The 27,976-nt window shown below is 51.3% G+C and overlaps 1 protein-coding gene across 1 annotated transcript in view; it reads left to right on the top strand.

Moving 5' to 3' along the window:
- Window positions 1–27,976, top strand: part of LOC144770590 (cathepsin D-like) — a 288,565-nt gene that overhangs the window by 134,830 nt on the left and 125,759 nt on the right. Inside the window, exon 3 of the mRNA XM_078655246.1 lies at window positions 21,497–21,620. Coding sequence (XP_078511372.1) covers window positions 21,497–21,620 — 124 coding nt within the window. The remainder of the gene's footprint in view (window positions 1–21,496; window positions 21,621–27,976) is intronic.

Below are 27,976 nucleotides of genomic sequence, written 5' to 3'. Positions count from 1 at the left end.
CACTGGCCAAACTAGTCAAAGACTATGGCTTATCGCTTGTGTCATATGCCGACGACACGCAAATCATAATCTCCATATCTTCTATGAAAAATGCGCAGACGGCTAGGTTCCACAGCTGTCTCAACCACATCATACAATGGATGCACCTTAACCATTTGAAACTAAATACTCTAAAGACGGTCATGGAGTTCTGCAATGGTTTTCCCATTTGGAACTCTGCTTGGTGGCTGGCAGTGGCAGGAGTCTGTCCAACACCAGTGGCCAAATTGAGAAACCTGGGCGTTGTCTGGGACACACAGCTCAACTTCTCAGTACCGATCAACCAGGTTACCTCAGCGTCATACTTCACGTTAAAGATACTGCGGAAGATGAGGGGGGCGCTAGAGGGCGCACGAGCGGAATGGCTGCTTGATTAAGTAGCTCCCGCGCCTTGGTAATTAATCCTTTTACAATCCTGCACTACAGGGTGCTGAATCGCCAATTAAGCCCATCGCTGTCTGCAGGCTATCATCCTCCACCTCCGTTCCAGATTTGGAGCCGCTGCTGATCCCAGAGCCGGAGATATCGCGACCGTCGCGCCTGCCGAGAGTTGCCCTGGAGCTGACAGGCGAGGGGCGCAGGGGTGACGTCTTACGCGAGGCCGCGGTCGGCCGCGAGGGGCTGGGCCGCACCGCCGGACGACCGCCTGGACTCGCGGGGGGGCCCCGCGCTGCAGTCTGGACCGGAGGAGCGCTGCGGTCGGCCCGCTGCTGGTGCCGACCCCCCTGCTGACACGGATCCGCGGCCTTCCTCGATCTGCCCGGTGGGAAGGAGAGTGTTGTAACGGCCAGGGACCGCCTGGGAAGATGGCCGCCTCACCGACCTACTGGGGTTGGCGGAGTACATCGAGACTGGCCCAGCCAGCGGGTGGGCCCTGCACACTTGAGGGCCTGAGCAGTGGGGGGCAGCACGCGGGAGGACGCCGTCTCTCCCATGGGCCCCACACACGTGGCATAAGGAACTCTGTGCTGGCACCCCGCTTGAGTTACACCCCCACCGGACAATACCACCCCCGGGGCCAGTGCTGGCACACATTGAACGCCACCCCGTGGGGAGTACAGGATTGCTCTGTGCCCTACCTGGTGAGCGGGCAGCGGCCTGGGTGTTGATCTGCCTGTACTGTGTTTCCTGGGCTATTGCGTGGCCATCTGGGCTGCAGAACCTCACTATACCTTCGCTCATCTTCCACTGGCACGGGCATACTTGGGTCCGCGGAGGCCGCGTCAGGCGCGCACCCTTCTCCTGATAAGCGCGGCGACATACCTTCCTGCCTGAAGCTACCTCACTGAGGGCTGCCGGAGCTGACTGCGACCCCCCACTGCCTGGCGGCCTGCTCGCGGCCTCCGGGGACACGTACAGCTTCTCAGGCGCGCGGTGTTGACGGACTGCTCCCTTCTACAGCCATGGGACGCCTCGATGGACGGCAGGCGAAGCTGAGCTTTGACGGCGCCAAAAAGGGTGAGAAATCGGTACCTAACGGCCCTGGACCCAGTGGGACACCCCCGACGGCCACTACACCCCCCTCATCGGACCTTGATCTTCAAGCCCTATTTCAGGAAATGAGGCAGGGGTTTGCGACAGTGGTTGAAAAGGTTGATGGAGTCACTGCTCATCTGGACGCCTTGGTCCATAAGGTGGATCGTCATGAGGAGAGACTCACGGCTGCAGAACAACGAATCTCTACTACCGAGGATACTGCCGCATCGCATACGACACAATTGGCACAAATGGACAACTTACTCCGAATCATAGCGGCGAAAAATGAGGATTTGGAGGCTCGCAGCCGTCGCAACAATATACGCGTCACGAATGTACCGGAATCTACAGACACGGGTAGGATGCAACTGTTTATTGAGAAATTGCTTAAGGAGTCAATCGGAGAAGGTGCTTTTTCTGCCCAGTTCATCGTGGAACGGGCGCATCGTTCCCTTGCGCCTGTACCCAAGCCCGGATTGCCGCCTCGGCCTATTATTGCCAAACTGTTGAATTATCGCGATCGCGATGCAGCGTTGAGAGCAGCCCAAACTCAACGTACCTTGCAGTACAACGGCATCACTTTTTCCATCTATCCAGACTTCACGCCGATGGTGCAGGAGGAGCGCCGTAAATTCCTACCCGTGAAGAAAAAACTGCGTGAAGCCCAAGTGGACTATGCTCTTTTATACCCGGCGAAGCTGCGCATCACTCATCAGGGACGGCAAAGATTCTTCACCAACCCGCAAAAGGTAGAGGATTTCCTGAAATCACTCCGGAGGGCGCGACAAGAGGAACAGATTGCTGCAGAGGAGCTGGGACGTGATGATTTGCCACCGGAATAGGATGAGTGACGCTTGTCCCCGGGGGTTCTGTAGACCACTTGCCCTGCATTGTTGGAACTTCACTCATCATATGGTCCGCGGCGCCTGCACTGGACACAGACGTCGAATGGCATCAGCACACCTGTGGTAATGTACACCAAGGCCCACTCTCTTAGCTCTAGGCTCCACCAAGGGCAGTACAGACTGGAGCTATGAGCCGGGAGGTGGCTGTGCGCACTCTGTTTTACCCCCTCAGGGTACTCCCCTTCAAGCTGTTGCTGATTGTTTGGTTACTACATGGGTTGGATGTGATAGGGAGGGGTGGGAAAAGCTGGGTGGGACTCATTGGCTACTGGCATGATTGGGATGCTGGGGTGGGAGGGGGGTTGGATTGTTTTCTGTTGAGGCTATACTTCCTTGAACTCTGTAGGCAGATTGTACGAGGTTATGCATGGACCTGGCGGAGAGCCGCTGGCGGAGAGCCGCTGCAGACCCGGGCTTTACGCTTTGGCTGCTACTACTGTTTCTGCTTTGAACTGAACAATGGCTCTACCAACTGCTAATGTACATTTAAATTGCTTGTCCTGGAATGTCCGGGGGCTGAATGATGCTAGAAAATGTCGCAATGTTATTGCCTATCTGGGTAGGCACCACGCTCAGGTGGTTATGTTACAGGAAACCCATTTGCCGCCACGAGATAGGACCACCTTTGCCAGTAGATGGGCTGGGCACCGCATTTTTTCTTCTTACTCCACATATGCGAGGGGGGTAGCTATCCTTGTGGCCCGGAATGTACCGTTTCATAGATATGGGGACCTTGCTGATAGGGAGGGACGATATGCACTTTTATGGGGCAGACTGGGCCGGGACACTTACACATTTGTTGTGGTTTATGCGCCGAATGTAGACACCTACTTTTTTTACCACTCTGTGGGGCAAAATTCTGGCTGCGGGCTCCCGACACATCATTTGGGGAGGTGATCTCAATTTGGCACTGGTACCACACTTAGATAGAGCTGACGGAGTGTGCTCCTATAAACCTAGGGCTCGTGAGGCGCTAGAGGGAGTAATTGCAGAGGGGGACCTTCTAGATGCTTGGAGGCATGTGCATCCAGTGGGGAGAGAGGGCACACATTTCACCTCGCACACGGGGACGTGGGCGCGTTTGGACTATTTTCTGATTACCAAAGGGGTTGCCGCGGAGCTGGAGGGGGTGTCACACCTGCCTAGGACACACTCTGATCACAGCCCCGTTGCCCTTCACTTTCATGTTCCTGGGTGGGATAACCAACGACCTCATTGGAGACTTCGCCCAGAAATTCTGCTAGACACTCTGTTTCGAACTGAACTGGGGGAGGAGATAGCTGCTTTTTTCCCCAGAAATAAGGGATCGGTTGACTCTGTGGAGCATGTTTGGGAGGCGTTCAAAGTTACTATAAGGGGCTATTGTATATCCAAGAGCTGTGGGGTCCTACGTGATATCTGTTGCACTATTAGCAAACTGGAGAATGAGCTGGGCGTTCTAGAACGCCGCATGGTGGATGAACCCGACCCGGAATTGCATGCTACCTTTAGGGAAACGCTGTCCAAATTTGAAGAAGAGGCTGCTAGAGAATCTAAGTTCCGTGGCAAACACTGGCAGGCCCGAAAATACTGTGAGGGAGACAGGCCTGGGAGGGTACTAGCTGCACTCACTCAACCAACACGTGATCGCAATATCATATTTGAACTTACAGACACAAATGGCGCCACTCTCAGAAACTCGGATGAAATTCTCACTTCTTTCACAACACACTACCTGTCATTATACACTTCTACTGCGGGGACTACACCATCTTACACCGACTACCTGAAGGATGTGGCATTATGTTGGCTTAGCGATGGAGATAGGGCCTTTCTAGCTGCACCTTTCGAGCTCGATGAGATCCGGGATGCCATCATGTCTCTTCAGAATGGTAAGGCCCCTGGCCTAGATGGCATTCCTGCCGAATTTTATAAAGCATACATTGATATCATGGCCCCCGTTTTGCGTGAGGTTTACGCAGAGTCCCTTGACGACGGTGTTCTGCCCTGCTCTATGCGCGAGGTTGTCATCACCTCCTTACTGAAACCTGATAAGGATCCCAGCTCCTGCAATTCATATCGCCCACTTTCCCTCCTAAACTGCGATGTAAAGATACTCGCTAAAGTTCTGGCCACTCGACTATCGCTGCTAATGACCAGAATTGTCCTGCCTGATCAGTCTGGATTCGTTACTGGCCGATCCACATCGCACAACCTCCGCACCCTGTTCTCTCTTCTACGAGCCGTGCATCCCGGAACGCCAGTCGCAGCAATCTTTCTCGACGCGACCAAAGCCTTTGACTCAGTCGCATGGCCCTATTTGTTCTCTGTCTTGACGCGCATGGGATTCCCACCCTTGTTTATGTCCTGGATACGCCTGCTCTACACCCGGCCTACGGCGCGAGTGCTGATCAATGGTCACTTGTCGCAGTCTATTGACATCACTAGAAGCACACGCCAGGGATGCCCGCTCTCGCCCTTATTATTTGCCATAGCTGTTAAGCCGCTGGCCTGCCGCCTGAGTCAGCTTCATCGGGATGGCGCGGTCCAATGCTTGCAGCGACAGATTGGTGTGTCCCTATATGCGGATGACATCACGCTATATGTCAAGCACCCTGAGATAAACCTCAATCCTCTGCTCAGGGAGTTCATTGTATTTGGCAGCATGTCGGGTGTACACATTAACTGGTCCAAGTCCCAATTTTTCCCCCTAACTGAGGCGGTGGGCGAATTTACTCTAGATTATCCGTTGGAATGGTGCCGGACAGATCTTCGCTACCTGGGGATACGCATTTCCCGAGACAGGGAAGAGACGTTGCGAGCCAATTACGGAGTTGCTATCACGAACCTAACCACTACCGTGGATCGCTGGCTCACCCTACCGCTCTCCATGGCCGGTACGGCGTCCCTAATCAAAATGGTCGTCCTTCCCCGATTCCTCTACCTTTTTATCAACATTCCCTATTTTCCCGGCGCTTTCTTCTTTAAGATGCTAAGGGCTGAACTGCGCAGACTTTTTTGGGGAGGCAAGCACTCACGGCTTCAATGGACCACACTAACCTTGCCCTATGACAAAGGGGGTTTCGATATACCGGACTTCGAGAAATATTACCAGTGCGCTCAGGCACACTTTGCCTACCACTGGATGGCTCCTACACCTTACATGCCGCATATAGCGGTCGAGGATTGGATAGTACGACCCCTTCCGCTGTCGGGACTACTTCACTGCCCGGAGTCATCCATAACCACGCCGAATACATCTGTATCATGCACGATGGATGCATGGCGGCGAATAGCCAAGAGCTTAGCATGCCAACTACCTTACTCGCCGAAGTTACCGCTTACCTACCATCCGGAACTCACGTTACTGCGGGAACAGGGATTCCATGTGTTGTGCGCTGCGCTACGTGTCTCCTGCTGGGGCGACTTGTTTGTCAATGGTCAGTTTAAAACGAAGGACCTTTTCTTCCAATCGCACGTCTACACTCCACTAGACCTTTTTTATTACGTGCGTCTACGTGCAGGGATGAGGGACATACTCCCCAACTTTCCTGACGAACCTGAGGTTTTGCCCCCGCTCCACTTCCTGCTGAACTCCCGAGATGGGACACACTTGATATCTGGCCTCTACCGTCAGCTCAGGGATGCTACGCAGATGCGGGACTCCAATGCTCGAGCGCGTTGGGCGGCTGAATTGGATGCGGACATTACTGACGAGCAGTGGCAATATTGCAGTGCGCTCACCTCTCGCCTGTCTGCCAGCAGCAGATTTAAAATCATACATTATAAATACCTACAACGAATGTACTATACGCCTGTGCGCAAACTCAGATTTGGCTTGGCAGACGACGACCGGTGCGTACGCTGCCGTGCAAGCCATGCGGATGTCCTACATTTAGCATGGGAATGCCCGCAGGTGGCACAATATTGGCAGCAAGTGACTGTTGCCCTTACAGACATGACGAGCATCACGGTACCCGTGGACCCCTTGGTAACGATACTCGGATACACACAACAGATCCCTAGCTCTTGACGAAAATTTGTCGACATTGCGTTGCTGTTGGCCAAACGTCGAGTGGCCTGTGGATGGGGCCGAGGCAGGGCGCCCAAATTTAAGAACTGGCTAGCAGACTTGACCTACTGTCAAGATCAATATAACACGTTTGCTGACTTATTGCCTACATCCTGTAAACCTAGAGACATATGGGGTCCCCTGGTGTGCTACATGCTCCAGTGATCGATTGCAGAGGACGCGCCTGAGAGGGATACTGTCCCTCCCTGAGGCCACGCTCTCCGGCCTTGGAACAGACTTGCACTCTAACTGCAACATCCGCATGTCACAGAAGCTGGCGCGGGCCATGCTTCTACTACGGACGGACTAGAATAGTCAGCTATTGGTTCTGATGCCTCTATACCTGCCACTGAGCCCCCCCCCCCTTTGATGGCGAATGTCTCCCCTTCCCCCCTCCCCTATTTCCTTCCTAGGTCGCGCAGTTACCCTCCACGCCACGCCCTACATGCCTGTGGACACATCCTTCACCCTGATGCGCTACATATGACACATGGCCCATATCATAGTCTCCGGACCCACTAGAGAACCTGTCAAAGTATGGAGCTGTTACCATCAGGCTTTACACTACATTGCTTACCTGCACTACCTCACTGATTTGTCAGTTTTTATTTCCTTTTTTATCCTTCAAGGGAGATTGGAATGCCTCTTAGGTTCTTCTATGTTGGGAAGTTTTTTACTACTGTTCTATCATTACATGTTGAAATGAATAACACTGTTCTGCTGCTGCTCATCCTCTAAAAACCCTGCAACGCCGGCTGATCTGCTATTGTCTTTCTTGCTTTTACATTGCCGTCGGGCCTCAGGGATGCCGACCACAAGGCTGTGTTTACATTCCTATACTATGCTGCCAGCCTCCGGGTTGTGGGCACGAACAGCTGTGTACTCTGGTCTATATCATGTAATAAAGCAGTGTTGAACCTCAAAAAAAAAAAAAAAAAAGATACTGCGGAAGATTCTACAGTTTCTTCCAATGGTACTGAGGAAAACTGTTGTGGTAGCACTCGTGTTATCCTGGATTGACCACTGTAATGCCCTCTACCTAGGGGTTGATAAACGTCAGTTAGCCAAACTACAATCCCTGCAGGACGCCGCAGCCCGAACCTTACTGAACATCCCTAAATTCAATTACGTATCTGGGGCCATCAGGAACCTCCACTGGCTCCCAGTCAAGGAGCAGATTGAATTCAAGGCACTGTGTCTGCTCCATAATACCTTGTATGGAGGTGGCCCAACTGAATATTGCAAAGTATTTCAATGGTACACCCCAGGACCCTTTCTAAGATCAGCTAATCAGGCACTTGTCAACGTCCAGATAATCAAGAAGGCTAAATGGGGAGGTAGATGCCTCTCCTATCTAGCTCCCAAACTTTGGAACAAGCTGCCTCTGTACATCAGATCCCAACCTGTTCAGTCAAAATTGTGGGGCATTTTGAAAACCTGGCTTTCCCACTTATCAATTATGTGACCATTCTGAGCTCCTCCTCACTCCTGTGTCCTTCCCAGAGCCAAGACGCCTAGGCAATTGAGCGCTTTATAAAACTCTTACTTACTTATTTACTTAAGAATTGACCAGAATCAGTTTTAGGAGTAGACCAGGGAATTCCTCCACACAAAAGTTGGCAAAAGGTATAAAAGTTGCACCTTGAGAACCTCTCATCAGAACACTCAAGGACCTGTGGACGATTCAGAAGAAGTGCTGCCCTGCTATCTGAATATGTAATATTGGACCTGCTTGCCTTGACTTAAGGGTCAGTTGACTGACCTATTTGACCTACAGGGACACAACAAACGTACAGAGGTCTGCCCTGCAGCTGACCAGCTCCAGCTGGACCTGCTGCTGGCCTCTGCTGGAGTGAGTCCTGACCAGAAGAAGTGTCCCCCAGGTCCTGGACCCTAGACCGGCATCAGAGTGTGCTCCTCCTGAAGAAAAGGTGAAGATCAGAAGTTTTGGGCTCCTTGCGACCAAGAAGTTACTTTTTCGCACCAAGAACCACAGACCACGTCGACCTCCAACACGAATCTCCAGTGACGACCAGCTTCTCCCGCTACAACAGTGACCGACCGTGATGCCGAACCTGCTCCTTGTCCCGAAAACAACCCCCCCTTAGCCTCTGCCAACGCAAAGGCATCTCCTCACACGGAAGGTTATTTTCCAGTGTTACGAACCGGGTCTCTGTATCCAATCTGCAGTCCAAAACGGTCAGTCCGAACTTGTGACTTTTTGGTGCTATTTTCACCTGAAATTCAAAAAATTAATAACTACCGTTCTACTGCTTGGGTTTTTGTAGTTGTGATATAATTTTATGTGTTACCATGTACTCTATTTTTCTAACCAGGTTTCGGAATCTTCTTGTTTTGTGTTTTCACTTCATTACTGTTTGTGTGCTGCATAAATACTTTACACATTACATTTAAGTTAAGCTTGACTGCTGTTGGACAGGCCGCATGTTCGAGCTGTCCCCCCTCCCCGCAATGGGACCAGGACCCTGGCTCTCCCTGCATCCCCAGCCAGAGTCCACAAACGACCACCCGAAGTACCCTGCAATCCCTCCACTACAAGACACCAGCTCCGGACCCAGCTGGCCCGGGTCACCATCTACCCCACGACATCGACCCGGCCGCCATCTTGGGGCACTGCAGCACGAGGCCGCGTGGCCTCAACTCGACCCTAACCCCGGGCCCGGCCGGCCCCGACATCGAGGCCCCACCATCCTCCCAGGAGGCAGAGTGACCACTTGGCGAGTCAATGGGAGAAGGAATCGTCAACGGCTCTCCTCCGCCAGGTGTCGATCACCCCAGGTCGCCTGGGCGCTGGCTCCACCCCCCTGCTGGGTGTCTGGACTCCCTCATCCCGGACCTCCCGGCCCCCAGGCGCGAGGGTCCGGACATCAAAGGGGACCAGACCTATAACTGGGGCAGGGCCAGACCAGGAAGGCAGTTGTATCCTGGAGTCGAGAGACCCGAGAAGAACTCATCCGTGACTTGGCCTGCTGGCGCTGCCGCGGCCCTCTGCCTCGTGAAACCATCGTCTTGGCCTGCTGGCGCTGCCGCGGCCCTCTGCCTCGTGAAACCATCGTCTTGGCCTGCTGGCGCTGCCGCGGCCCTCTGCCTCGTGAAACCATCGTCTTGGCCTGCTGGCGCTGCCGCGGCCCTCTGCCTCGTGAAACCATCGTCTTGGCCTGCTGGCGCTGCCGCGGCCCTCTGCCTCGTGAAACCATCGACTTGGCCTGCTGGCGCTGCCGCGGCCCTCTGCTTTATGAGACTATCACCTTGGCCTGCTGGCGCTGCCGCGGCCCGATCCACAGACCCTCCAGCTCGAGGATTGTGAGCTCGCCTTTTACCACTACCTGTACCGATCCGGTACCAAGACTGTCCCGCTACCCCCTTTCCCTACAGAGACTAGAAGTGAGAGGACCCCCGGGTCCAAGTTATCCTGTATCGCTGATATCCTTGCCTTAAGAACCTTATATAAAGCCTTGAACTCGACTTGGTGTGGTGCCTGTTTGTGGGGAGGGAGGGGACTTGTCTGTACGATCGCCGGAGACGGTCCCCCTCGGGGATCTCTCCCTCGGTATCCGGCCGACCCTCAGGGTCCCCGTCTAACATTGGTGGCCAGCGACGGGATCCGAACCTACGCATAATCGTACAGAAAGTCACTCGCCCCACCACACACAACAACCATGTCAATAGAGAGCGGAACAACGGAAAAATTTCAGATGGAAAAATTGGAAGACTACAACCACCGGGAACTGAAGCAATATTGCATAGAACTTGGACTTCCAACCACAGGTCTTAGCACAAAGGAAGACTTCAAACGAGCCCTAGAAGCTTGGGCAGAAACGGGTACGGCCGTACCCCGAACACAAACAACCGAAACGAGCCCCGCACCAACTAAAGAAAGAGCGGATCTCTCCCTGGAAGAGATCCGAGAAAGAGAAAAAACCAGACTCCACGAATTAGAACTTGCCCGACTTCGCTTGGATGGGGAACTCAAGCTGGCAGAACAAAAAATAACCCTGGAACACTTACGGCTCAGGGAAGAGCGGGAAGACAAGCAAAGACAGAGGGAGCTAGAGGAAAAGAGACTAGAGTACGAACATGAGCGCAATCTCAAAGCACTGGAGATTCAGAAACAGAATAAAGACCTCGGGCTCCCCGAACGACCGACCCCGTCTGCCTCGACCGAGCCCAAGGTTCACATCCCCAAAGATGTCATCCGGGAATACCACAAGAACGATGATATCCAGCAGTGGTTTAAAGCCTATGAGGTGGCAATGACCGCCCACCGGATTCCCCGAAGCGATTGGGGAGCCGGATTATGGGGGAGGTTTGTCAACGAAGGGCGGGACGCCCTGCTGCAACTCCCGGACCAGCTAATGACCTCCTACGACCACATGAAGGCCGCCCTCCTCACTCGATACGGGCTCACACCTGAGATGTACCGCCAACGGTTCCGCGACTGCAAACGGATTCCGGGTACCACTTGGGTGGAGTACGTGAACTTTTTTAGCCGAGCCTTCGAGGGGTGGATCAAGGGCAACAAAGTAACCACCTACGAACAACTCTTTGACCTTATCGTATGGGAACACCTGTCGAACAACTGCTTCGTGGAGCTCCGGCAACACCTCCTGGACAGCAAGCTAACCGACCCTCGACAACTCGCCGCCGAAGCCGACCGGTGGGAAAGCACCCGAGTTGGCCGGAGCGCACCCAGCGAAGTATCCAGATCGTATCGCCCCCGAGGGGGAGGAGGAAGTCAGGGTCGGGGGAGAGACCCCGGCCCCTCGTCACCCCCCAGAAACCCCTCGACCCCGGTTGGCCGGGGAAGCCCTGCCGTCCGGGCCGGTTTCCGGGCCAACATTACGTGCCACAGGTGCCAGCGACCCGGCCACTACGCCAGTGATCCCAACTGCCCAAAGAATCCGAACACGACTCCCCGCCAAGTTGCAGCGGCGGCCCTAGGGGAAGAAATAATCCCGGAAGACCAAGAGGAGTACGAGACCGATCCCTCGGAATGGGCACCCGCCGCCATGGCACTGGTCTGCTTAGGGGAGAGAGACATGATTCCGCGGGCCCCCCTTCCCGCCAACACACAGAAGTACGGTCAATGGGTTAACATCAATGGTCGCCGGGCGGAAGCCCTCCGCGACACCGGGGCCAGTGTAACGGCGGTCCGACGCCACCTCGTCACTCCAGACCAAATCTTGCCGAACATTCTTTGCCCTGTTCGATCAGCCGACAACTCCGAAAGCCTATGCCACATGGCCTGCGTCCCCTTCGAGTGGGGAGGAGTAACAGGGATGTTAAGAGTAACTGTCCGCGATGATGCCCCCGTGGACTGCCTCCTAGGAAACGACCTTGAAAGCTCTCCCTGGGCAGCTGTCGAACGGAGGGAGCACCTGGGGATGCTTGGCCTCCCCGAATGGGTCTGCGTCACGACCCGGTCCATGACCGCCCGCGCGGTCCCCAGCCCAGAAGAGCCCGAGTGGCCAGAACCTCCTCCCGCGCTCATCCCAGAGGAGGCCGCCCCAGAAGCCATTCCCTTGACCCAAACCGAAGAAGGACCCGACCAGCTTCGGGACGTCCCTGACCTGGCACAATGGCGGCAGGAGGGAGGCCCCACGCAGGAACAATTCCGGGCCGAGCAAAAAACCTGTCCTTCTCTCGAAGGACTCCGGCAGCAAGCCCTGGCCCAGAGCACCGGGGATACCTCGGGGGCCCACTGGATCTACTGGGACCAAGACCTGCTCTACAGCGAGCAGAAAATTGCAGAACTAGGGGCCAGTCGGGTGCTGGTGGTGCCCCTTCGCTTCCGAGACTTCCTCCTGAACTTAGCCCACGATGTCCCCCTTGCCGGACACCTGGGGCAGGATAAAACCTACGACCGCCTGGTGACCCATTTTTTCTGGCCCCACATGCGGAAGGATGTCACCAACCACTGCAAGGCCTGCCCCACCTGCCAGGCCAGCGGAAAAAGTGGCCGAAAAATCAAAGCACCATTACAACCCTTTCCTGTCGTCACCACCCCGTTTGAACGAGTGGGAATAGACATTGTGGGGCCCCTCGACCCTCGAACAGCCCAAGGACACCGGTTCATCCTGGTCCTTGTAGACCACGCCACCCGCTATCCCGAGGCCATCCCTCTTCGGACTGTGACGGCCCCCGTGGTGGGCCGGGCCCTGATGGGGATCTTCTCCCGGGTGGGGTTCCCCCGGGAGGTCGTCAGTGACAGGGGCACGAACTTTATCTCCAGATATATGAAGTCCCTCTGGCAGCAATGCGGGGTCACCTACAAATTCACGACCCCCTATCACCCGCAGCCTCCTGTTTGCCTATCGGGAGGTCCCGCAGAAGTCCCTCGGCTTCAGCCCCTTTGAACTACTGTACGGGCACCCCGTCCGGGGCCCCCTCAGCCTAGTCAAGGAAGGTTGGGAGCAGCCTCCCCAGAAAACTCCCCCGGACATCTACCGGTATCTCCTGGCTCTCCGCAACCAGACCCGGCGGTTCCGAGACACCGCCAAAGCCAACCTCGAGGCCAGTCAGGAGGACATGAAGAGGTGGTACGATCAGCACACGTCCTCCATTGAGTTCGAACCTGGACAACAGGTCTGGGTGATGTCCCCGGTTGAGCCCTGTGCCCTCCAAGACAGATGGTCCGGGCCCTTCAAGGTAATCGAACGCAAGGGGCCCGTCACCTATTTAATCGACATGGAGACTGCCCGGAACCCCCTACGGGTCCTCCATGCCAACAGGCTCAAACCCCATTTTGTGCGATCCGAACTCAGCCTCCTGATGGCTACCGATACTGGGACAGAAGAAGACTCCGAACCCCTTCCGGACTTACTGAGGGCCCTCGAGCAGGATGGCTCAGTGGAAGGGGTCCAGCTCTCCGAGGCCCTGTCCCCGGAGCAACGCCAAGACTGCCAAACGCTCCTGAGGCAGTTCGCCTCCCTGTTCTCCCTCACCCCCGGAGTCACCCCCTGGTGCCTCCACGATGTGGACACCGGGGACAGCCCTCCTATTCGACACCGAGCATACCGCGTACCAGACCGGGTACGAGCCTGCATCCAGACCGAGGTGTCCAAGATGCTGACCCTAGGAGTGATCGAACCCTCAGACAGTCCCTGGGCGAGCCCGGTCGTCCTGGTTCCCAAGGCAGCTGCCCCGGGCGTTGCCCCTGAGCTCCGGTTCTGCGTGGACTATCGAGGGCTGAATGCAGTTACCCGGACCGACGCTCATCCCATGCCCCGGGCAGACGAGCTAATTGACCGGATGGGGGCCGCCCGCTACCTGAGCATCTTCGACCTAACAGCGGGTTACTGGCAGATCGGCCTCACCCCTAGGGCCCAAGAACGATCCGCCTTCTCTACCCCAGACGGGCACTACCACTTTAAAGTCATGCCCTTCGGCATGAAAAACGCCCCGGCAACGTTCCAACGGCTGGTAAACCAGGTACTGGCGGGCCTGGAAGACTTCAGCGCCGCCTACCTGGACGACATTGCTGTGTACAGCCACCAGTGGACCGACCACCTCCGCCACCTGCGGGAGGTTCTACACGCCCTCCAGCAAGCCGGGCTCACCATCAAGGCCAGCAAGTGCCAAGTTGGCCAAGGGTCCGTGACCTACCTGGGACACCAAGTGGGAAGCGGGCTGGTGGCCCCTCTCCAACTCAAGATTGCTGCCATCCAGGCCTGGCAACCCCCTACGAGCCAAACGGAGGTCCGGGCCTTCCTGGGGCTCACCTTATACTACCGGCGGTTCGTGAAGGACTATGGCAGCATCGTGGGGCCCCTCACAGAGCTCACCTCCAAAAAGAGCCCCAAAACCGTCAACTGGACCCCGGACTGCCAATCAGCCTTCGAGAAGCTAAAGACCGCCATGTGCACGGCCCCCGTGCTCCAGGCTCCCGACTACAGCCGGGAATTCATTGTGCAGACGGACGCCTCCGATCATGGTGTGGGGGCCGTCCTCTCCCAACTCAACACCGAAGGGGTCGACCATCCGGTGGTCTTCATCAGCAGACGCCTCTTGCCCCGAGAACAGCGCTGGAGCACCATTGAGAGGGAGGCCTTCGCCGTAGTCTGGGCACTCAAGAAGCTCCGGCCATACCTCTTCGGCACCCACTTCCGGGTGCAAACAGACCACCGACCCCTGCAATGGCTGATGCAAATGCGGGGGGAGAACCCGAAGCTGTTGCGCTGGTCCATCTCCCTGCAGGGGATGGACTTCACGGTGGAACATCGTCCAGGCCAGGACCACGCCAACGCCGACGGCCTGTCACGCTTTTTCCGCCTCAGCGAGGAGAGTCCCCAGGAAGATGGCTGACTCTCCCCGCCTTCAGCTGGGGGGGACGCATGTTGGACAGGCCGCATGTTCGAGCTGTCCCCCCTCCCCGCAATGGGACCAGGACCCTGGCTCTCCCTGCATCCCCAGCCAGAGTCCACAAACGACCACCCGAAGTACCCTGCAATCCCTCCACTACAAGACACCAGCTCCGGACCCAGCTGGCCCGGGTCACCATCTACCCCACGACATCGACCCGGCCGCCATCTTGGGGCACTGCAGCACGAGGCCGCGTGGCCTCAACTCGACCCTAACCCCGGGCCCGGCCGGCCCCGACATCGAGGCCCCACCATCCTCCCAGGAGGCAGAGTGACCACTTGGCGAGTCAATGGGAGAAGGAATCGTCAACGGCTCTCCTCCGCCAGGTGTCGATCACCCCAGGTCGCCTGGGCGCTGGCTCCACCCCCCTGCTGGGTGTCTGGACTCCCTCATCCCGGACCTCCCGGCCCCCAGGCGCGAGGGTCCGGACATCAAAGGGGACCAGACCTATAACTGGGGCAGGGCCAGACCAGGAAGGCAGTTGTATCCTGGAGTCGAGAGACCCGAGAAGAACTCATCCGTGACTTGGCCTGCTGGCGCTGCCGCGGCCCTCTGCCTCGTGAAACCATCGTCTTGGCCTGCTGGCGCTGCCGCGGCCCTCTGCCTCGTGAAACCATCGTCTTGGCCTGCTGGCGCTGCCGCGGCCCTCTGCCTCGTGAAACCATCGTCTTGGCCTGCTGGCGCTGCCGCGGCCCTCTGCCTCGTGAAACCATCGTCTTGGCCTGCTGGCGCTGCCGCGGCCCTCTGCCTCGTGAAACCATCGTCTTAGCCTGCTGGCGCTGCCGCGGCCCTCTGCCTCGTGAAACCATCGACTTGGCCTGCTGGCGCTGCCGCGGCCCTCTGCTTTATGAGACTATCACCTTGGCCTGCTGGCGCTGCCGCGGCCCGATCCACAGACCCTCCAGCTCGAGGATTGTGAGCTCGCCTTTTACCACTACCTGTACCGATCCGGTACCAAGACTGTCCCGCTACCCCCTTTCCCTACAGAGACTAGAAGTGAGAGGACCCCCGGGTCCAAGTTATCCTGTATCGCTGATATCCTTGCCTTAAGAACCTTATATAAAGCCTTGAACTCGACTTGGTGTGGTGCCTGTTTGTGGGGAGGGAGGGGACTTGTCTGTACGATCGCCGGAGACGGTCCCCCTCGGGGATCTCTCCCTCGGTATCCGGCCGACCCTCAGGGTCCCCGTCTAACAACTGCTTTGTGCCAAGCTACCAGAGGGTCAAGCACAACTTTATTTAGTGACTTTTGTGGTTCACCTTGACAAGGACTGTGCTTATTATTTGAGTGGGACGGCGTCCACCCATCTCAACTAATAACCCATTTTATTACAGGTCTGGCTTGTGTTTTGACTTCTTCAAAAAATTCCTGCTATATAAATATTGCATTTATTACTGTACTTTTGAGGTGTCGAATAGTCCCTCATATATAGAAAAGCAAGCACTACACAGGCGAGTATCGCGAGATGTGAGTGTAATACTCGGCCGGATGATGCTCACTCTTTTTATATTTCAAATCATTGGTAACAATAGATATCAGATAGCTGTGTTCTCAAGCCAGACATGAAAAGGGATTTTCCGCAGTATGCAGGGAGTGAGGTGAGCTCTCCTGTGAGTGCTATAATGTACAGCCATGTAAACACGTGTAGAGTGTTATAGGTAGTAGTTTGGATTATTAGAGTCCCAATAGCTGGTAGGTGGGCTTCCAGTCATTGGAAGTGCTTTCCGCCTGTGGTGGTACCAATAGAATTACCAGATTTGTACCAATAAAACAGTGAACCCCCATGAATGAGTGTGAACTATTCAAGGTAAAAGGTCATATGTAAGCCCTCCTGCCCAGGTAAAGTTAAAAGCTGCCAGAAACGCCAGTATAAGGACCTAGCATGGGTTGCATCCATGACAAGGGTTCAAAGTGCAGGTCCAATACGACTCAGGTGTACTCTAATGAGGGTATGTTCCCCAAAATAGGCTCCTCCAGCTAATATTTAACTAATAATATGGACCGCTTGTGTTCCTTCTATATCCAGGCCAGTGTGTAGCATGCTTATTGACTCTCTCCAATTATTTCTCTTTCCTGTTCATTGCACGTCTGCATGGTGGGCCGAGATCTTGAGATGTGTGGGAGGGGGTATCCTCCATTTCTTTCTCCCTAATGCATTTTCCAAGACGTGTTCGCAAGAATGAAAGTGCAGAGGGGCCAGTCATGTATGTAATGACAATTCTTCTTGATGCCATCCGGGTGATAAACCACATGTTGCATCCTGCTGCTGCTGGTGTTGTACCAAATGTGTGTGTGTCTCATCTTCATCATGACTTGGCCCTTCAGCAGCCTTACCCCCTCCCCTCACCTGGGTACACATTCCCTAATTGAGTTGCTATGCAGCAGGCAGGAAGGGGTTTGATGTCACACTTTATCTGTGCTATATTGCAAGGCTGCATCTGAGCAAAGAAGGTATCTGAACTTACCTATATGGCGTTCAAAGGCGGGCTCACTGGTGTTGTATGACCTTATGTGTGCTTGGTCGTAAATGTATAATAAGCCAGTGCTTCAGTGAGCACCCTAGGGTGTGCAAACACATGCAGATGTTGAAGTGTCAGCAGTCATTAATAGTGGCCAGCAGGCACTGCAAGGGATGTGCATATATTATCCCATTTTCTTGCAGTAACATTTGGCAATTACTGATTTCTTCGATGTGTCCATTGTAGGAATGGTGGTACTTCTCTGTATTAGATTTGTTTGTTGATTTAGGGGTGATGTACAAACATCAGACATGTTAAGCTTGAGATGTATTGCATCCACAGTGGGGTTACAGGGGTGCAGGATGCTGTCCATGTCTGTGTGGTAAGAAGACGCTCAGGGCATTTTTTAGGGTTAAGGCGAGCTCTGATGAGCATGGCCCTTCTCCTGTGCCTAGGGGCTGACAGGCCCCTGTAGCATGAGCTCGTCTTTCTCTTGCATCAACATTAGACTCTTAGGATCATGTTTTGTTCTTCATATAGCCAATAGGAATGGGTGATTTGTGTTTGCTACATAATGCTGGCTTTGAGTGCGTTAGGTGTGGACAGCTTTAGGGCCACATTACAATTGTTCTGGGATATTGGGGGTATCAGTAGGTCCAAGGACTTGGAATTCCATAGATTGTGAGTGTGACCCTGTCAGGCCTCTACGAAATGAGGAATTACTGGGGAGATTGGTAATTCCTCACCAGATTCCCATGGTATTTTGTCATTTATCCCAGGTTTTTTACCTTATTGCAATGGGGCCAGTCTTGGGCATGGAGTCTACTCCTGCTTGTTGGGCTCATTGAGTTCCCTGACGAGGAGCATCATTCTTGCATCGCAGTCCTGGGTACAGAAATCTAGTGACCATCTCCCCACCCTAAATTTGGGCAACCATCACTCAGATCCGCTGGAGGCTCAACGGCGGATGGGTCGCCAGGTCAAGGGTTTCCGCCAGCAGAGCCATCCGAGCCTCCACCGGTGGTAACTCTTTGGTTCCCCGTCTCAAACTGGAGTGGGGAAATAGCAGGTTTGATGGGGTAGATGTGATGGTGACTCACTTGCTCTGCCAAGTTCTAAATGGCCACCGTAGTGTGCATTGCTGTTAGAATGCAAGATGTTGTACTTGAAATCTGTAATGTTGGTGAACATTATGATAAGATTTGCCGAAACCTACCGTCTGCTCGAGGGTGGAGGAGAACCTAGGCAGTAATATCCTGCATCTCGTACTTGTAATCACCAGGTTGCATGAACGCAGAGTTAACAAACTCAGTGTTTCACCCGGTAATTGTGCACAGTAATTCCGCACCTGATAATACAGTGTGAGGTACTGTAGGTGTTTTTTCCTAATGTGGAGAAACTTGTTTTCGCCTGAATTGTTATTTTCGCTTGATAATTGATAAATAAATACTGCCCCATACCTTGTAACAGGGACCCAAGTGTGGTTAGACCGAAGGAGAATGGTGTAGTGCTGCACTAGCATTGGAGGTCCTCCAAGCTCTGTGTGAAAAGGAGGCTGCTGTAGCGCCCACAAGCAGTGAGGCACGAGGCTAGCTCTGTGGTGCAGCGCTAACATAGCTGGTTCCAAGGACAGCCCTGTCGTCGGCGCTGCGAAGCTGCAGAGCTTTTTTTTGCAGCCTTCATGAAGTGATGGAAAAGTTTACAAAGTTTGCAAAGCCACTTACTTTGCCACATCCGTGTGAAGAGGATGACGCCTGTGACAAACCATGTAATCTCTGTTCTTATTTCGTGTTCACAAAATGACTCTGCATACGATGCCCATCGCAGAAAACAGCTTTCTTCTCGTTCATGTGGTGCTACTGTGCTTAGGAAAGCTCAGCAGAAAGGTAAACTTTCAGAGAAAAACCAGCAAATATTTGCCCCGCTTCTTAGAAAAGATAATATCAGGTTAACAGTTCAGAGAAACTCTGCAGACATGTTCCAGCTTGGGTGGGTTCAGTGGGAGGAAACATTGTCTCTCTTTTTATAAGTTAGAGACATAGATTCCAATTCATGTGCAAACACAATTAAGAGCTGTTTGATAATTATCACACCCAGGCAGTTTTCCCTTGATAAATTCCTTCAGGCCAAGCCTGCCAACATTTATCAGGGAAAAAGGTCCTTTAAAAAGGCAATGTATGTTCAATTCAGTGTTATAAGATCCTAATTCTGCAAGCTGTGCCCCATTTTACAATTGAAAACTCCGAATAGGAGGTGTTTGCAATAGGTGGTAAATACCCCACCCCGGGATAAGGAATGCTATTAGACCCAACTTGTAATGAGGGCCTATATGGTGAAAGTAACCTGTCTTAAGGGTCAAGGTAAACCCGGAAACTTCACAAACATCAAAAATCTGGAACTTCACAAAACGTCAGGAATAGAAAAGCCTTCGGACCTTCTACTCTGGAGCTTTGGTGCAAATAGTGCTGTCGTATATGCCTGTTGAGGCATTAGAAGAGTGCTGTAGCGCAGAGCTGTGTGCGGTGAGTCCCTTCATCTAAGAGTCACAGACCACCCTTCTCACCCACTCGCAACTGGCCCACTGGGTTTGACAAGTAGAGGATGGTAGAGAGGACACCCATGTACATTTATGGGACCAGTGCATCTTCAAGGGCCGCCACCATTGTGTACTCCACACCAGCCACTCTAAAAGGCCTCCTCCCTTCAAGAGAACCAGACACCCACTAGCAGAACAGCTTTTGTGTGAATCTAGAGATAAATCTACAGCCTTACACGTGAAAAGAGAGCCTTAAAATACAAAAAGATAGGGGAACACGGCGATGTAAGTCATATGTTAGTTTCTGTAATGCAGAGAAGCTCCCTCCAGGAACAAATTAGCCAGACAGAGTCCTTAAAATTAAGTGGCCAACCCCATCCTGACTGCAGCACGCTGGACACAGGATATACATAGATGGAGTTGGTTAGTGGAACCTTCTTTTTCTGCTTAAGACTGGACATGTGTTGTACTGTACTCTCACCTGTATATCGCTTCATACCCCTGATGAGACACAGAAGTGTTTTTGCAGATGGACCACATGCTGTGGGTGTGCTTGGGTGAAAGAGTGTGCCCTTTTGGCGTTTCACTGCAGGAAGTACTTCGATGCTGTGATGACTAGAGTGGGCTCTTATCCTGTTTGTTACTGCACCTCGTTGTTTAGTAAGGCGCAAGTGAGAGGCAGGATACGTGTGCTTCTAAACCACATCCCTATAGATTGTGTCTGATTGTAGTGTGGCCTATATGGGAAGTGTTTTAGTGTCATGTGCAGATGGAAGATGATGCTCATATTGTGTTACTGTGGAAGGCTAGCCATGTTTATGTTTAGAATGGAGCAGAGGAGAGGTAGCTGCACATGTGGCTGTGCCTACCAACCTTGGTGGTGATTTGATCCAGTATTGGATGCGTATGATCCTGATTCCGTGTCATCGAAGCCCTCCTCGTGGTTTGAAACAGTTCTGTCGGCTGGTTGTGTGACCCTTTATCCACCATTTGAGAAGAGCTATGTCTTCAGTGCCTGTGAGCCGCATGGCACAGGCATCTACGTCCGCCAGCCATAAAGGAACGGCCGCTGTTGTTGGGTCAGAGGTAAACATACTCACTAACAAGGAACACTTTAGTTCTCACGACCTCCTTCTGCTGACTGACATCACAGACCTAGGGCAAGAAGACTGGAGGTTTTCCCCAGTGGAAATTCCAGTTTGAGGGCTGCAACTATATTCTAGTGTTATACTGCATTTCGGACACTGAATTGTATCTGTGCAACCAAAAAAGCTGTTGGGTAAATAAAATATCAACAGCCACCGTTAGCAATATTTAGTTCCAACAATCAACTGGAATCAAAATCCATGTTTGCAATTCGATGCATTAGATATTAACCAATTGCAGATGGCCAGCTGGACTTTCCACTGGGGTGCGAACATGGATTGCCCTTCGTGGAGAGGTTTGGGAGGAAGAGAACACACACTATAACCCTAATCCAGACCCATGCACACTCTCTACTGTCTGAAAACCTTCAGGTACATGGCCAAGACTTTTGTTGCCCCACCTCTTTTGCAAATGTATTCTCCTCTGGCTAGAGTAGCCTTTGCTTTTGATGACTGTACACTTTTGCTTGTTGCCAGCTAACTGCTGTGTGCTCTCTTTTAGGCACAGTATTATGGCGAGATTTCCATTGGTACACCGCCTCAGACCTTCACCGTCATATTTGACACTGGCTCGTCTAACCTCTGGGTGCCTTCGGTCAAATGCTCCTTCCTCAACATTGCTTGCTGTAAGTATGTAGCGAAGAACCAGGACTAGCCCACACCCACAGTGTCTACTGTTAGAAATGGGGCAGGGATTCAATCTTCATGGATAACAGGCACCATTGATCCTCTCTACCACCCAATCACAGCTGATCATCATCTATATTTGGCAACTGAAAAGACAACCTCACTTTATGGAGCACGAGCTTAATTCCCATAACAATTAGCATGTAAAAAAGGATATACACACATTGAAGAGGCAATGGTCAAAAATAAAACCCCTACGGCTTATGTAGAGTTTGGTTGACCTGGTACTCATTAGAAAAGTTGCAGAGTACCTATCCGTCAAACTGCCAGTTCGCCCACTTTATTTAGAGGCAGCGAAACTGTCGTGTTTCCGCTGGTGGAGCGTCCACTAGCTCCACCTGTGAAAATCATTGACCGGCGGTCTGAATGAAATTGACCCGTCAGTCAAAGGACCTCCGATCAACTACCCTTTCTAGAGCAGATGGGTTGGCATGCCTTTTATCCTGTTTGGGTCGGAAAGGGAAAACCTGGCGGTCCTGAACAGGAAAGCAAATAAATGACTCGCACAGCATGTCAGAGACATTCCATTTTTTTATTTTTCCAAAACAAGCTCCTGCTTTGGGAAGTTTGTTTTGGAAAACCAAAATACTTTGCTGTGAGGGAGCATTGACCATGGCACTTGCACAGCAAAGCCTCAGTGCATTCATTGCCTCTTTAGGGAAAGAGATCTCTGTCAGAGGGCAATCTGTATATACGGCAGGCTGAAATCCATTAGGGCAGTGAAGTACATCCCTCCACTGCACTGGCAGCACCGAATATGCCAGGGGATAAAAAAAACATCCTAGCTCTTGTAGCAGGATTATTATGACAAAGTTCGACACCTGTGCCACCACACTAAAGCATGTGCCCTGCCACAAAGGCTAGTATTAAACCCTCAGTCTGTTCAGTTTCACATCATCATTGGATCTACGGCTGCAGATACTGCTCACAAGACACCTCATCTAAAGAGACCAAGAACCAAGCAAAACCCTAAAGGTGTAGTAGTATGACGTGTCTTTTTAATAAGTGCATTTTTTTTTAACTCCCATGCAGTTTCAGTAAGAGAACTTGTTTCAGTGTCTTTCCTGCCAAAGAAGTCTCAATCACGTGTATGTTTCTGACAGATATTGAAATTGATTCTTGCTGCATCCTTCTTTTATCTCAGTGACTGATTACAAAGTCTTTATCTACTTTCAAGCTTGAACTCCTCTCTATTTTTAAACTACTGTGGGAAGGAGGATGTGAATGAGGCCAGTGGCACACCTCTTTCCCTCACTTACAAACTGAAGCATTCAAGGGAAGTGCGGCAGGGCGAGCAGTGGCACAGTGAACCACCCACTTAATTAGATGAAGAAGTGGCCAGTGGCAGCTAGTAGGGAACAGTGGCGGGGGAGATTAGAAACAAGCATTTTCAATGCAATAGGTCTCGTATTTATACGAGTTTGAGCTATTATCATAGTAAATGACAGTGCCTTTTATTTAAGTTTTGTTTTTTAAAACCTAAATAAAAGGCACTGTCATTTACAATGCTAACAGCTCAAACTCTCGCAAATGTGTGACCTATTGCATAGCAAATGCTTGTTTTATAAGATTACGCCTAAGCAGTGATTTAAGGAAAAGCACTATGCATATGTGGGGTGATTTTTTTTGGGCCCGGGCCGATTTTCAATCCCAATCCAACCCTGATATAACGAAACATTGGAACTGCTCTACATTTACTTCATGAGAAGAGCACATTTAGAACATTTTGCAGACACAACACTCTGAGATCTGCTGCTTATGCCTGTTGATCTAGGGGCGAGGCCTATTTTCAGACCGCATCCGGACACGTATTCAATGAGACAGTTGATAAATGTGAACAGCGTCAGGCATGGAGGAGGTGTTTCCTCGGGAAGAGGTCGGTCTCTTCTCTGATTCGTACAGCAAAGAGAGCCGGTTTCAGTACTTCGGACGGGAGCTGAGGATTACCCAGTACTACGGGCCCGCCTGGGGGTGGCGGCTCCGGTCTGGGAGGCGGTGAAGACTGAGAGTGAATGGACGCTGGTGCAAAGTGTGTGTGGCGCCAGTGCAAGGTGTTGCATCTGCAACGGACGTGCAGAGTTTGGTGAAGAGTTCACACGAGATTGGTGCTACTGCATACAATGGGTGCACTTATCTATTATAGGGAACACAGTTCCCTGCGTACGTGAATCGGAATTTGGAGTGTGCTTACGTTTCGTTAGCTTAGGCTTTGAAAGCGGGTCATAGCACTAATGGAAATTCGGTCAAAGAGAAACATACACGCCAGTTATATTTGTTACGTTTATCTAATGAACTGTGTCCAGCATTTTCCTTGATCGTGATCTGTTGCACAATAGTGAAGATGCTATGGAACCTCTCGGTGCAGCAGGTGTAGAGGGATTTGAGAAGACAGTAGATCGCCTTTTACCAAATTGCTAGCAACATTCAGGCAGACATGGAGGAAAGAGTCTGCAAGAGCTGAAAAAGCCCGGGAGTTGGGTGCGGCGCACTCGCGCTAAACAGATTTTTTTTTTTAAAACACGTGAGTGATGCGCGCGCGTGCTACAGCAAAAGTGAAAGCAGCTGCAGCACCACGTCTGGTGAGTGGTGTGCGATGTGCGCACACCATGACGAGAGAGGAAAGCCAGATGGCGCCTCTGCTCGTGCCTGTGCGCGTAACCACACACTCTATGCCAGACAAAAAGCTGTGGTCGGCTTTTTAAAGCCCACTCACTAAATGTCTCGCCAGGACAGCGCACGCGCTGACTCAGGCAAGACCTAAAAAAAGAAATAAAAAGAAAACTTACCTGCTGGTCGACAGTCACTAGCCGCCGGTTCTCCTTTGACGCAGGAACCAGGAAGCACACAGGCTCCCAGACTACCCTAGCCAATCACAGTGCTGCATTACAATAAAACTTGATTTTGTAGTTTATGGGCCTCTTTTGCTTGCAGACAACGTGCTCGTCAATACCATGAGAGAGGAGTGTGGGAGGTGGATGACGTACACAGTAAAGGAAACACAAAGGGAAATCATGAATTGGTTAAAACGGGAAAACACAGTGGAACAAATAGTAAACATTAGCATTCGAGAGAACGGTACAAATGTAAAAGGGACAATGAGAGGTAAACAGATAATTAGAAAGAGGCGAAAGGATGCGGGTGATAGGAAGGAACCATGAAATGAAGTAAGGAATAAAAGGTGGCAAGTAACATAAAAGGTGAAAAGAAGAGTAAAACATATAGGATGGAAGGGTGAAAGGATGGATAAATGGAAATGTGACAATGGATGAATAGAATAGTGAAGGGATTGGTAGGTGAAATTGGGAACAGATGGAAAGACGAAGAATAGACAGGGGGCAGAGTAAAAGGGTAAGTGAAAGAATGGATAGAGAGATACATGGATACTCAGCTTTGGATGCATGGAAGGATAAATATATATGAAAGGGTTGATGGATGAATGCATTGCAAGGTGGAGGGTTGGACAGATGAATGAATAAATAAATAGAAGGTTGAAAGAATGCATGGACAGATATATGGTAGGATGATGAACAGGAACTCTCCTGAGGTGGGTTGGGTTGTCCAATTCACATGCTCAGTGTGATGGTTGAAGTTAGTGGGTGTTTTTATTTTCTGTCTTCTCTCTTGAGGGTCAGAGATGCTGCTAATTGGGAATTAATGTGATTTCAATGCTGTGGAGACATCAAAGGAGAATTATCTGTTTTTTTGGAGGTAGGAACTCCCTAACAAAGAGATATTTAAGGGGTTTTAGTGAATATATCTTCATTTGTTTTTAAAGGACATGAAAGTGCCTCTTTTAAGGTTTGTCTGAAAATCATGAACTTAGTGTGGAAGATCTGAGTAACACATCAACACACACCCCAGGGAAGCGAACTAGAGGCTTTGGGGTCTCAAGGGTGAGATGGCCTCGAACCTACTACATGCACACAAATTAAGCTACCTAAGATTTGTATTCAATTATGTTACAGTGTCCCTCTCAGCATTGCTCAGTAGGAGTGCTGGACATTCACAAAAATGTAACGGGTTGTCCTCACACACCACCAGGTGTCATGCTTCATCATAGGACAAACTTCTCTCTCCAAAAACCTGGTTTGAAGGAAAGCGGGAGGCACTTCTAATTTAGAATGGGCCCCTATTAACAATGAATTAAAAAACAAAAAAGCATCCTAAATCCTACTTATTCATTGGACAAAACACTTGGTATTCAGAAATGAAAATGTGGAGATAAGGGGAACTAGTACCCCATCACTACTATTAATGTTGTCTACATGTTTCTGCCTTGTGGCTCAGATGAGTCCGCTGCATTCTTCAGGACGACCAAATGAGCTCCTAATGTGGCAATTTTGTATTAAGAATGCCTCGTAGGTAGGGTGACCTATGTTTACCTCTTATCTGAAACGGTTAATAAATACCTGTAAATACTTAAATTACTTTCTTAGATGCCATTATTAAGAAAGGGAGACATAAGTAACGCTTATATGATATGTAAGCATGCATCATACGCATGTTAATGTGCTATTGTGACACTTCACACATGAGGGAATCGTAAAAAAGTATTTCTCTACTAAATTGTGTGACCAACTCACAACCTTACCCTAACAAAAGGTCTTCCATGCCCCATGGAAGAAGTGCTCATGGACTAATGTAGTCACACTCTAGGGATAGTAAGTTTAGAAGGAAATTCAAGTTAGACCATATCACACATACTCTCATTCAGATATACCCAGGGAATAGCTCCCTTCACTCATTTGCTCTCTGACTGCCTCGCGGTTCGTCCCTCGCCGTACACCTGCACGCGTCTGCTCCTCCCTCCCAACGATGTTTGAATGGAAGGGAGGAAGCGTTTTTAAGCTCAACTCATTTTGCGGGAATGCGAGATGCACTGCACCTGTGGAGCAAAATGTGGCTGATTGTTCAAGCATGTGTGTTCGTATTGGAGACACCTGAATAAACCTGGGTCCATCACAGTGAAGGATGCAGGGGGTTTCCCTTCTTGACGTTCATTCTGCTGCTCATTTCTGTGTTAGATGGAGAGTCCACATCAGTGAAAAGGAGAACAATGATTATTGGGCGTTCCCGAAATACAACGCTATCAATATACCAGCATGGACCAATGACTAAGTGGGTGTAAACCCTGAGGTATCCTCACATGGTGAACCAAATCTTAACAGCTTTAGTGACACATACGTAGATTTAAAGATTTCAGTCCAAGATGAAAACAAGGTTGCACACCTAGGCCGTATGGAGTGGCCAACCCCCAGTAATTAATGACAACTCCAAGTGACCACACAGCAAGTAGCACTCCGGTAATCGCTTTATCATTTCCAACTCGTCAAGACTACTGTAACCAGAGTAACATTGTGAGGATATCATAATACGTAAATTGATATAAATATATTTATATAAATATCACCCCATTGGAGTTAATAATAGAAAATCTACAACCAATAGGACCAGGATATTTAGGACAGTATTTATGTCCAATGGTATTTCTGTATAAAGTACAACCCCCCCCAACACACACCAAGTTTTCAGAATATTTCTCTAGGCAAGAGATACATATAACTTAAGGACCGAAAAAAAACCCTGTAAGGCCACAGAAATAACATTCTACCAACCTTAAATGGAAGCATCAGGAACGCCTGGGTGACCTTTTGCAAACGCTCACCTTGGCTCTTCCTCCCCAGAGGCCCCCCAAGGTCTTGCAGATGCCTTCCCATGGTCAGTATTATCACTGCTCACTGGCAGGTCCAACATGACTATGCTAAAAAAAGCCCATCAAACGCCATGAACAAACCACCCGAGACCCATGGGACACGCCAGCCCATTGAAAGCTCAGACGCCAGACTAACTCTGTCAAAACCTTTCCAACTCAGTGGAGATTGAACGATAGTTGGTGAGTACTTCGCCATTGTTGCACCACTGTTGCGCAAGAGACTAGGTCAGGGATGTAAAATACCTTTCTTCAGAGGTTCATTTTACCACCCCACGCTGAGGTAAGAACAACACCATGGTTTCTGGCGGGGTGTACTCTAGCTTAGATGCATTTATGAAGACACCTTACTTACTGTGAAATGTTCTAGATTGTGACAATCATCCGTACACTTTACAAACTAAACTGGCCAGTGCTGTATAAATATAGACACCACAGGGGTCGCTTCCACGCCACTGGGTCATCTTAGCCTAAAAGATAAGGCTTGTGATGTACATATGGAGCTGTCCGTAAAAAAAGTTAACTACACAGCCACTTTCACCAAGAAAGCATAGCTTGAGGTATGGTGACTCTTCTGACCCTCCA

The sequence above is a fragment of the Lissotriton helveticus genome, chromosome 7 (assembly GCF_964261635.1).
Source record: "Lissotriton helveticus chromosome 7, aLisHel1.1, whole genome shotgun sequence".
Lineage (NCBI taxonomy): Eukaryota > Metazoa > Chordata > Amphibia > Caudata > Salamandridae > Lissotriton > Lissotriton helveticus.
Note: the sequence above shows the minus strand (reverse complement) of the source record. Positions and strands in the feature narration are given on the sequence as shown.